The 12922-nt window shown below is 37.9% G+C and overlaps 1 protein-coding gene across 1 annotated transcript; it reads left to right on the plus strand.

Moving 5' to 3' along the window:
* Nucleotides 1–514: 514 nt before the first annotated feature.
* Nucleotides 515–12831, plus strand: LOC139958705 (cholinesterase-like). Its single transcript, XM_071955980.1, has 9 exons — nucleotides 515–717; nucleotides 3831–4195; nucleotides 4806–4965; nucleotides 6203–6280; nucleotides 6546–6664; nucleotides 8426–8602; nucleotides 9233–9822; nucleotides 10574–10746; nucleotides 11818–12831. The coding sequence occupies exons 1-9, from the start codon at nucleotides 708–710 to the stop codon at nucleotides 11865–11867; spliced, it is 1722 nt and encodes a 573-aa protein (XP_071812081.1). The 5' UTR covers nucleotides 515–707; the 3' UTR covers nucleotides 11868–12831.
* The last annotated feature ends 91 nt before the right edge of the window (nucleotides 12832–12922 follow it).

The raw sequence follows: 12922 nt of genomic DNA on the forward strand, positions 1-12922 counted from the left end.
CCTTCCATTATCCATGGCACTATACCTTGTCAAACACTATTGGGTATTAAATTTCTTCAATAATGGATCAAAAATAATATTGCTCGAAATTAGATTTTTGTCTTTGAGATGGTTTATAAGTCTGAGGCTTTATAGTACACTTTACTCAAACCTTCTAAGGTTACGTTATTTAGCTCATCAGCATTGGGGGGAAATGTCAAAACGTGATTTCTATAGGCAAGGTAGTCTTGTTCAAGACCCTGGCATTCTGCTGTTACTTTGCCTGTTACAATTAATATGAGTGCGCCCTTACTTCCTGTTTCGATAAACTACCAAAACCTGTAATTCCCAGGCCCGACATGCAGATATGTGGAAGGGCGCCCTCAGTTAGTGTTATAATTCGACGATATTTATATATATATAATGAACGTCTTTACCAAATAGGCGAAGCAAAATACTGTCGAACGATGCTATAGCAAAGAGGCGTTGCCTACCCATCGAAGCATAACAAAAGAGAAATTAATAAAAAGGTCCATAATGAAATAACGATATAGATTACACACAGTAAACCGTGGACACAAAATATAAAGTGGTCAACAGGTTCGTAGATTCCGCTGCCCAGTATTTGTGATACTATCGTTGCTTGTATTTATATACAGGCGGACTCAAAGACTGGTTCTAATTAGATAAAGGCTTAAGTGAATGCCACCGAGCAACAATTAGACAAGATGCACATGGGTAAGTGCAATACTAATCAAAGAAAATATGTTCATTATCAGCTGAGGCGAAATTAATTTACAGTTTCGACTTAACACATCTGTTATGTCGTATAGACTTAGACGTCGCTGCAGTTATAGGCATATATAGGCTATATATACATGAAACATCAATAACCTATAATGTAATTGTCTAAAATGCCTTATGTGTAATTCGATATATGTTACATAAATACAATAATATTATGACAATTAACGTACGATTGAACAAAAAAGATATTCGACGGATTTATAGGCAGACTCTACTGATGGTAGTTAAATTTCACGGCATGGCACGTTCCTCACATTCGAATACAAAAATAAACTTTAGTCCGAGAACTTTCAACATGATACTGTACAAAGCGCCTTTTCTCGCATATATTGAGAACCCCAATCGTGAGTTTTAAGTAATAATGGATGTCTATAGCAATTTTGACCGAATTTGGTCAGCAAACGTGTAGTTTTCGGTGTCTATCTATATATGTTTCTTCAGCTAGCTGAATGAAACTGCCTTGTCCAGAGACAAGAAATCAATCTTAACAATATATATATATGGTCAATTCCATGATAAGGTCAACATCATACCAAAAATATTTAAAATCATTGTACATTAAAATTGTATAAGATTCCAATAAATAGAATACTTGTAGTTACTACCCCCCGAAAAATCATTTGTTTAATTATTGGGTCAGTAATAACAAATGGTTCCCGTAGTAACTAATTTATGAAAAATACAGTGAAATTTCATTTTGTGCAGATTTGTACATAGTAATCATAGGTATCATCAGTTTTTTGGACTAATTTATTTGCTATAGCATAGTGCTCACTTAATAGCTTCAATTTTTTCGACATCAAGGCATTAGACAACAGTGGTGAATTGAAAACACCCTTGATTTACTGTCACGCGAGTCACAAAAATGACTGTTTTTTTTCCTCCTTGCCTGCACAATAGTTTTACTCCAAATAATGAATATCAAGTCTTCACATAGATACCAAAAGGATTACTGAATTTTCCTTTCCAGAAGATATTCAAATTTTGCGGAAAATCACCCTTTACGAAGGTCACGCAAGTCACGTCACGCGAGTCACGTCAATTCAAGATAGTGTTTCTACCTATTTACTGTGTGTTGGAATAATTATAATATAGTGCTCACTTAATAGCTTCAATTTTTTCGACATCAAGGCATTAGATAACAGTGGTGAATTGAAAACACACGCGATTTACTGTCACGCGAGTCACAAATTGACTGTTTTTTTTTCTCCTTTCCTGCACAATAGTTTTACTCCAAATAATGAATATCAAGTCTTCACATAGATACCAAAAGGATTATTGAATTTTCCTTTTCAGAAGATATTCAAATTTTGCGGAAAATCACCCTTTACGAATGTCACGCGAGTCACGTCACGCGAGTCATGAAGATAGTGTTTCTACCTATTTACTGTGTGAAAATTACAGGGATGTTATAGTTTGATGAATGAATCACTGATTAAAGATATCATATATGCATTCCCCTTTAATTAGGCAACTTGAATAATATGGGCACACTTAATTAAACTAATTATGAATTAAAATTCATGAAAATTATTATTCGCAATATAATGCCTATTTTATCACCAAATTTGGAAAGTTAGCACGTGTCACTGATTTTTTAGTAATATACAAAACACAATCTATATTAGTATCTGGCAATGCCATGTGCTATGACTTGACAACCTTAAGGTTAACTGCTCAATCATTCCCAAAATCATATGAGCGAATGTATCTTCTCAAATATTACACTTTTGGTTTATTCAAATATGACAAATGAGAATGGTAATTTGAATCACATTTTGATAGATGTTTCTTCTATAACTTTCAAATGAGTGACTTCAACAGACTAAATAGTGTTATAAATATTAATTGACAAGATATATTGCCTGAACAACTGTATTACCCATACAGTATATTACCTACTGTCTGCAGTCATTAGGGTAAGTCGGGGACATTAATTTTGATAGATGTTTCTTCTATAACTTTCAAATGAGTGACTTCAACAGACTAAATATTGTTATAAATATTAATTGACAAGATATACTGCCTGAACAACTGTACTACCCATACAGCATATTACCTACTGTCTGCAGTCATTAGGGTAACTCGGGGACATTAATATACCATCTGGACATTCCCAAGGGAAGTACCTTTTGGACACTTTCTAGACCAATGAATGTTATATTTCACTATGCAAGATCTATACCTTCGATTCACTACTGCATTTGGGCTAGAACTATCCGAAAAGTGAACTCGTCACGTGAGTCACGTTTTCTTGTCACGCGAGTCACAAAACATCTTCATCGTAATTTTCATGCGTTACAAATTTTTTCAAAGTTGCATAGCAATTGAGGTAGAGGTGTTTTTCTACTTTGGTATGATTATAAAAAGTTATTGGTAACATTTCAATAAAACATAAGAAATCGAACATTTGTGTGTGCATTCTCATTTTTGCTAATAGTAACTGTCACGCGAGTCACGTTTAGTTTTTCGCCAATTTCATCCCCAATATTTGAGGTATAAATATGTTTTCTCTACTGATGTAAGCATTAAGGCGTATCTTCACTGACTACATGAATGCTTTTCTCCCAGGTAATTTTTTTTATTTGTTTAATGATATCAAATAGAGAGGAATTTTAGTAAAAATGTCACGCGAGTCGCCACGGAATTGACCATATAGATATATATAGATATATTTATCAGGTAAACGACTATAGGCCTATGCACTATATTCTTTATCTCTGCAGAGTTCCCTCCGTATTCTCTCAGCCCCCTAGTGTATAGGATGTATAACTAGCTCTGATCTGACCACAAACCTCAACCGCCATTTAGTTAGGCCTGCCTCCACAAACAGAAAGAAGGACACATGTTTGATAAATCAGTGAATGTGGAAAATAAAATATGAAGATGAGTTACAGCAAATGATGACAACTATAGCGTGTTGTCTGTGTAGATAGAAATTATATTTCCTTTCCATTTTTCTTAGTATTTATCATAAATACAGGTATATTTTAGAAGGAACATTTTCTCCGAAAAGACAATTTTTTTCTTTCAATTTCATGCAGTTATGTTACTACTGTGGCCGGGGTTAGCATTGTTTTTGGGGACGGCCCATGCCCTATTCGATCCCATCATTGAAACAGAGAATGGAATAATTCGTGGGAGAGTTGAAGAGTTTTCTAAAAAAAATCTCAGGCAATCGGGTTCGGTTGAAGTTTACCTCGGAATACCCTATGGAAAACCACCAATCGGAGAGAGACGGTTTAGACCAGCAGAACCGGTAGAACCATGGACGGAGGATCTCAATGCTACCAGGACTCCACCTTCTTGTCCTCAAAATGTCCCAGCGTTTTATGAACATTTAATTGACGACGCTGCAGGTTTCTCCGAGGACTGTCTTTACCTTAATGTATTTGTACCGCATAATATTGTGAGTATATACGCTTTTCACAATTTATAAATATATATTTGCATATATATATATATATATATATATGTGTTGTGCAATCTCCTAATCAAGTTTTGACTTAAAATGAATCAAATTATGTATTAAATAATGCATTAAATGCATTTTATGACAAGACCGATTTCCATGTAATAAACGATAGTTGCAGAATACAATAAAAGTCTTAAAACTTCTCGCTAATCGCCCAAAGAAGTTTGTAGGGTCGCCAAAATTCGAAAGAAAAGGAAATTGTCGATATTATTTGTGAGAAAAAAAAAGGAGAATTCTTTAACATAAATTACTTCACAAGTTGCAAACTGTAATTGTATAACGGTGTTACATTTCGCAACTAGTGACCCTTTATCATATCAAACTAAACTCTTAAATATAATTAAGGCGATCTGATCCTCCCCGTATACCCCTTCCCCATGGCGTAGGTGAAAAGTTTGGTCACCAAGCAACACAGTTGGATCACCAGGAATTCATGGTACCTTTTACCGCACGACCACTAAGTATGACAGAAATGTACCAAATTATGAAATCAAAACATTGTTTTACATCTATTTTCTTCTTTCACATATACCTTATCCTGTAGGATGCGAATGCGACAGTCATGGTTTTCATTCATGGCGGAGGGTTTACTCTAGGAAGCAGTTCTGACATTGAATACAACCCTGTTCCACTTGCCGTGCTGGGTGATGTGATAGTTGTTACCATCAATTACAGGTTAAGTGTATTCGGTTTCTTTACGACAGGTGAGTCTATATATACATCACTGAGAGGATTAAAGGGTGTGAAGACTCGCGCATAAAGAAACGTCTCATGCCGGTAATCTGACCTAGTTTCGAATGAGGTGTAACAGAAGTGTTAGACACCACCACCATCGATCCCATGAAAATACACACACAGCTTGCTACCGTCGGTAATTAGACACTTTAGTGTACAGTCAATACATACAGCTATACGGTCAATACCCACAACAGTGTACATAGCAGCGTGGACATCTCAGGTCTAGATAAAAGATAACAAGGTATCACGTTTCATTACTGTCTGCATTTTGTAGCAACAAGAAGAAAACATCATTTGCAAGCAACGGAAAGTTAACTTTTTCAGAGCGCGGCACGCGGTTTGGGGCGAGTCTTCAATGCCTTTAAAACGTACTTTAAAGAAAGGTAAAGATATCTACATGTGGGATCCTGACGTAACAGCGGAACACATACTGACATGACATCCGTCAAAATGGACACGTCGACGACACGACAATAGTACCCGGGCAGATCATGGACGGTGGAGGGATGGTTGGTGGGGGTGGGGGTGGGGGTTGGTGGTGGTGGGGGGCTCAACCTGGGGCTCCCGGTCATGTGCCGTGTTTCAAGGGAAACCACAAAGGATAGCCTATCTACTTCATGTTTGTTAATAGCTATAAATGTACATCATTAGTAATGATACAATTTCAGCTTAGCCAATAGGAGGCATGCAGGAATAGCTCATATAAACTACAAACATGACCAATTGCATTGTTGATCGTTAGTGGTAAATGTACACAGCATATAGGTACGTGTACATTTATTAGAAGAATAAAGACCCAGTATTTAAACAGCACATGCACGTACCGTAAGTATAGTTTTAAAATTGTCCAAACTTGGTCAGATTTCATACAAATCGGACACCGATATAATGCTGGCTGGAGGACAGTGCACGCACTGAATTCCCATACCGTGTCGGGCCTAATGTCGAACGTTTAGCTACCCTTTAATTCTTCAATGTCGATTCAACATGCATCAATGATCTATTTTGCGAGCCAAATTTGCTCGCAGTCGTAGTCCATTAGTTGGGTTTTGCTTTATTACGGAAAATATGGAAAATGAGATTTCGTTCGGCTCTTCGGGTTTTGTAATAACTTAATAGCCTCTATATAGGCAGATGCCTTTCGTAAAACAAAGCGTCATATATAATTAAAATGCTATATTCTTCTTGATTTCGTTATTTCAGGAGATTCTGCTATACCTCCAAACTTAGCAGTAAGTGATCAGCGTCTAGCTCTGCAATGGGTCAGTGAGAATATTAAAGGTATAATATACCAACGAATTGAATTTGATTTTCTATATTAATATTTCCATCTTTCCATTTTTCTTGATTGCATAACGTCAATGAGAAGTATAAGTACTTCTAGAAACGACGTCGAAACTATGTTATATCACTTTATATTAAATCGCCCCGTGGATTTTCATAATGCTTTTATACAGATTAAAATCGATACTAAGTTGTATAGTATACTGATAAATATTGAAATAAAAAAATTAAAAAATAATTTTGCATTCATGTTTTGATTTAGCTTTCGGTGGAGACCCACAGAAGATCACATTGTTTGGACAAGGTTCAGGCGCTGTATGCGTTGGATGGCACATGCTTACCGACGGAAGTCGCCAGTTCTTCCAGAGAGCCATTATGCAGGTGACCAGTTTTGTTGTTTTTTATGGCATGTTTTTCTTCTCCAACTTAACGGTAACATAGCTTATACTGACTCAATGTGCACTAGGTACGTACGTTTTCTTACCACCAGTGACCACGAAAAACATGTGCGGTGCAAATATTGGCAATAAGCTACAGGGACATGTATACGCTGGTGTGACGTCATTCCACCGCAAAGATAATACGTGAGCGCGTTGAATTCCTTGCGCCGCTAGATCTGTGTCGAGTGTGATATATAGGGAAGAACTTACACGCAGTACACAAGCCCGTTTATCATCTTCCGAATTTGGTTAATATTTAGGACAAATAGACGTAAATCAGCAGAGATTACCTCTAGCTATACGTGAACCAATCATTAGGAGGTAGGGAGACTTCGTTTTGTTATGGTTAGCAAACTAGACTACACTGCAGCAGGGCCCAACAGTAAGTTTTGAGAGCGTGGTGGCCAATTGGCTAAGGCGTCGGACTCGTGATCCAAGGATTGCTGGTTCGAGTCCTGCCTATAGTTCATTACGTTGTGTCCTTGGGCAAGATGCTTTATCTCAATTGCCTCTCTCCACTCCACTCAGGGGTTAAATGGGTACCTGTGAGGTAATTTGTCATTGGGCACAGTACATAACTGCTGCCGACTGGAGGGATTGTCTCTGGGACAGGTTATCATTGACCAGGGGTAATATAACGTATGTAAAGCGCTTTGAGACCTATCGCTGGTGTAAAGCGCTAAATAAATATATAATATATCTAGCCTAGCTCTAGCATAAGTACTAGAATTAGTAGTACAACTATACCTCTAACAGAATTGTTGAAATCGTTGAAAATGTAGAAATGTACATTTCTATATAGGTAAATAACTGTACAAATTTATACTTTTCTCCCCCTACTAAGCTGACTCAATTCGTACTCGTTTGGTGGCAAAGTTGTTATATAGCTCTCTTTAAGATATATTCTATAGGTATAAATGTAAGCCAGATACAGCTAACGCCTTAAAGGGGCCACCTTATTAGTTTCTTGATGTGATAATTGCATGCCAATCTTTGAAGTTGGCCCAGCTTTGTTACTGATTATTGCAAAAAAAGGGAATATATTCTTTGGATCATTGCTTCCATTGGTAACAATTTGTTGTAAAAACAAGGCTTGTCCAATGAGAGTTCACTCTCCGTCTGTCTGTAAAGACGACATCAAACAAACAAGTAATTAGAAATCCCAGCAGGGGTGACACAACAGGTCCCTGGTACAATAAACAAGGGGGAAAACAAGGCTTTAAACTGTCAAGAAATATATACTTTTGATCATGCTTCCAGAACCCCAGTAGGCCAGTACAATAAACAAGGGACCACGCCATACAATTACCATTTTTGACATGCTGGGATTGGCTTTGTCACAATTCTACGGATCACGACAGCTATTAATATGAACTTTAATTGGACTGTAGGCTCTAAACCCTCGGGTCTTTTGTCGACTATATAGTTATTACAGAGAGCATTCCGTGTCGAAGTTGTCATTTTACCAATGCTTTTCTTTATAGCTTTTGCGAACTGTTTATCGTTTGGATAAAAATCCATCGATTTATGTACACAGTGTGAGGTGACAATTGTTACTAAAGCGAGTTTTATGCTGCAGCTCAAAACTAAACCATAGTCTTTATTAAAGCAGTGTAGTTTCACATAAACAAACCGTCCCGAGGAAGTTGATGTCAGCTATATATAAACCTTCTAATATTAACTCTGGTTGATTTCATTACAGAGTGGCTCGCCTCTTCTCGTTCGGGCGACTTTACCTTCAATGGACCAGATAAACGAGCGAGCCCTGACCCTCGCGAATCTTGCTAATTGTAGCCCCCCTGTTCCTCAGAATACATCTTACATCGCAGAATGTCTACGTAGTAAGACCGTCGAAGAACTTCTCGATCTACAAGAAGCTGTAAGAGAAGTTCTCAAACTCTTTTTTTATAACAATCTGTATTGGATCATAAATATGAGTCATTCTACTGTATTTGTGGTCAAAGTAGGCACCCCCCCCCCCACTCCCCGCTTCGTTATAATGAAGGAGGTATACCTGCAACTCTCTATTTAAAAAAAAAAACAACCTTTGAATAAAAAAAATAAAAAAAAACAATGTTGAGAAGTTAAAGGCGCTAGCATTATAGAAGCCAGGAAACTCAACATCCATGAGAGAACCGGCGGTTGGTTCGATCGAAATAAAACTTTAAACCAGACGACTTTTTCCACATGCATATGTAAATATTTTGCATATATATGGCTGCTTCCAAGTATATATGATTATTATATGATTATTAAAATTGGTTTTTGATGTTGTAACATTCAAATGGAGGAAGATTAAGACCACTCCCAGAGGCCCAGGGACGATCTTCGACAAAAGTTCATGTCCCTACATAAATCATTCGGGGGAATTTAGATCCCCCTTATACACCTCACCTTTGAAATCCTGTGCATTTCACTGCGATTGCTCCCTCCTCCGGAGGAGGCCACCCCGCCCTATGTGGTCAATAAATAAGACAATTAGTATCATCTTTGGCTGGTTTCCACACAGGCAGATGCTTTCTATATTGGTATAAACATTTGGTTACCATCGTTCGATGGGGATTTTTTCGAACAAGATATCCCTGACCTGTTGGAGAGTGGAGCTTACAGTGACACAGACTTACTTATAGGTTCAAACGACGATGAAGGCGCCTTCGTCACTTTTAGGAGATTGGGGGATGTCACCGATCGACCTTTCATCACAGAGACCCAGTTCAACAGTCTGACGCTTGGCGCTGAAACAAATCTGTTGGTTTCTGGCCTCCAGAAAATCATCTACAATAACGGGAAGCAAGATGAAAGCTGGAACTACGAAGAAGCGACATCGGATGTACTGGGGGATTTAAATTACATTTGTAACATCACGTCCTTTGCGCGACAGGTTGCAGCAGCAGGAAGCAAGGTTTATATGTATAGTATGACCCAAAAACCCGTTCAATCCATTTTCAACGTATCATGGCTAGGCCAACGGGCCGGACACGCTGAAGATCTCCAGTTCGTCTTTGGACTGCCCTTCTTTGCCAGGGGTGCCTGGACTTACGAGGAACTGAAGATTTCATACTACGTTATCCGAATGTGGACAAATTTTGCCAAATCTGGGTGAGTGAGTAGTCGTTGTATCAATGAAAACAGAAATATTACATAAATGTTGCAATGACATACTGTGAACACTGTGTGGAAACCATGAAACGACCAGGTGGGGGGGGGGGGCGCAACCACGCAAACTTCTGGTGGGAGGGGATCTCTATCGTCCTCAGAATACCACCCCCCCCCCTCTGACATACAGAATATTACAATATAAATCCTTATGTACAATGAATAAATATATAAAGTGTATGCATACGGTACAACCTAAACATAGCTAAGGAGTTTCTTATATAGGCAACCTCATTTGCACCAAACATTTAAAAGTGGAGGAGCCACCGTTCCCCTTTGACCCATCTTTTGCACGACATAACGTCTTAGTCCGCCACTCATCCCCCCCCCCCCCTCATGCCGACTCATTGTAAAAAAAATATATTGTGGTCGCACCCTGGTATAGTGACAATTGGAAGTTTCAACCGAACATGTGAAACTTGAATATGCACATAGGTTTAATACGATAAAGCGTTAGTATAATTTGATATCGGAATTCTTAAATATATATATATATATATATATATATATATATATTTACATATACATATATATATATATATTTAAGAATTCCGATATCAAATTATACTAATATATATATATATATATATAAATATATATATATTTATATATATATTAAAAATTTAAATAGCCGAAACATCATGAATATTTTGCAGAATTTTATGACATAGTTTCGCATCTATTTTTACTGTAGGAACCCAAACATCCCCGTCGGTCTGCCAAGAAGTATCCCAGAATGGCCCCGATTCTTACCTGATTCAGAAGAGTACAAAGAACTGGACATTGCCTTTTCCAATAATCGGTACCTACGTGCACCCTATTGTGAATTCTGGGAAACCTATGTTGAGATGATAGTCTACTTGCAAGGTGAGTCAAAAACCGGACTGGACCACTTGACAAATTATAAATCAAATCTACTACAAATTACACCAATTCAATGTTTCCCAATTTACATATAGCCGAAAAACATCACGTTTAACTAAATTTGACCTTTGATCTGTGACCTTTGTTTCCGTGGTCTGCGAAACAAAATGATTCACGCTGGGGTGGTACCTTCTCACCAAGTTGGAAGAAAAACGGCCAACTCGTTTAGTTTTTGACACAAAATTGCGCTAAAAATAAACATTTCCTCGGTTCCCATGGCAACTACATATATTTATGATATTTCACATTTACATTATATCTGCTACGTTTCCATGTAAATCAATATTTCCCCTTAGAGTTATAGCAAGAATTCGACCTTTGCTTCCGGTGACCTGCGAGACAAATGTGTTCACACTGGGGTACCTTCCCACCAAGTTTGAACACAAAATTGGACACACACAATGACACACACCAGTGGCGTAAGAAGGTACTTTTGAGTGGGGGGGGGGGCTGAAGACTGATGGCCGGCCTGGGGGAGGGGTCTAAGGGGAGGGGGTGGTGGCCTCAGATGCAATTTGGTGCAATATAGCACACTTCAACCCACCCACTCCATTTTGTATATAATTTTGCATTTTCACCTGGCCTTAGATGCAATTTGGTGCTCCAAATGAGATTTTTTTCTCATTTGGAAATGAAAAAGGGGTTTTCTGACTTGCGAAGCGGGGGGGGGGGGCGGAATGATACTTCCGCCCCTCCACATTTGTCACTGGGGGGGGCTGGCGCCCCCAGCCCCCCGGTTCCTACGCCCTTGACACACACACACAATATGAAACACACGGACGCGTGTTGACCCCGTCCTCGACTTCCAAGAGTAGCTACTCAGGAAAATTAACCATGACCACGGCAACAGTTGTTATGGTAACTGACATAACTGTCTATGGCCCTACTGGCAAAGACCTTAAATATCTTATCTCCTCGATAGATTAATACAACAAGTGATTTATTCGGTACTGTGTCCAACACTGCCGATTATAATTGATTCGCTTACTACTTTATTATTTTTAATTTCAACAGAACATCTTGCAGATGTCCAGGATGGTACGTATATAGGCGGCAGAAGGTAGAATTCTGACCTCCCAACTTCATTTGTTTAAGGTACAACCAAATGTTAAACAATCTTATATTCGGTGGAGGGTTTTGGATATGAAAAAATTTGAACACTAAGTTTATAAGATGGATTAAAATATGCAACCTTAACATTGGTTTGGTTAACATTTTCAGTCCGAGGTCACTGAAGGCGAAATGAAACTTCTGAGTTTTGTCTCCATTGTTAGTTTATATACAGTATGTACAACCTAAATGTTGCAAACTGCAAATTTCATTTAATAACATGCAACATAACATGGTCAAACGAACACGTATGGAAGGAGTGAAAAAAAGTTTTTACAGTAATTTCGTTAAAGTAAAAAATTTTATTTCATATTTCGTTTAATTACATTAACTAAAGGGTTTCAATATTAAGAACTTTTATCCAATTATTTTAATAATGGAATTTCAACAAGGGGAAGATAGGTATATAAGTTTGGTTAATGAAACAGAAGCATCTGCCTTTCAAACAACTTTCTTTAGTTTGATAACTTCTTTTGCTTTTCGATAAACAATTTCCATAATAATGTATATATAGTTTAGTATCACTGGTCAACTTTGGATTTCATTATGAATTAAATGTTAACAGTTTTCAATTTATATGAAGTTAACTTGTGTTTGATTGGTAGGTATCTGGGGCGTCGGTCCCAAGGGTAGAGAGGTAGGGGTGTGTGTTGGAGGGGGTAGGGTGGGGGACAAAAGTATGATATGATGCCCTCCAACAATCGCTAATGGATGCATAACATTTTTTTATGAATACGATCATTTGATTAGTCTACTTGGAGTGATCTAATGCAGTAGCCTACTCATGGGCGTAGGAACCGGCGGGGGGGGGGGGCACGTGCCCCCACTTTTTTGTCAAAATAGCAAACGTGCCATACTGGCAAATAAAATGTGCCCCTTTGATGAAGAACTCTCTTTTGGATATCTTAAGCCTTTGTTAATTTTAATATTTTATTTTAAATGGTTTATATTTAGTCTATACATGTTTTTTTTTTAATATGGCATCCCATATCTTTTTGTATAGCATGGT

The sequence above is a fragment of the Apostichopus japonicus genome, chromosome 18 (assembly GCF_037975245.1).
Source record: "Apostichopus japonicus isolate 1M-3 chromosome 18, ASM3797524v1, whole genome shotgun sequence".
In the NCBI taxonomy this organism is placed as follows: domain Eukaryota; kingdom Metazoa; phylum Echinodermata; class Holothuroidea; order Aspidochirotida; family Stichopodidae; genus Apostichopus; species Apostichopus japonicus.

What these genes read in the sequence shown, in the direction of transcription:
- LOC139958705 (XM_071955980.1), top strand. An exon ending in ATTCGGTTTCTTTACGACAG is followed by an intron (nt 4,966 to 6,202) that starts GTGAGTCTATAT and finishes TCGTTATTTCAG; the next exon opens with GAGATTCTGCTATACCTCCA. An exon ending in TCCAGAGAGCCATTATGCAG is followed by an intron (nt 6,665 to 8,425) that starts GTGACCAGTTTT and finishes ATTTCATTACAG; the next exon opens with AGTGGCTCGCCTCTTCTCGT.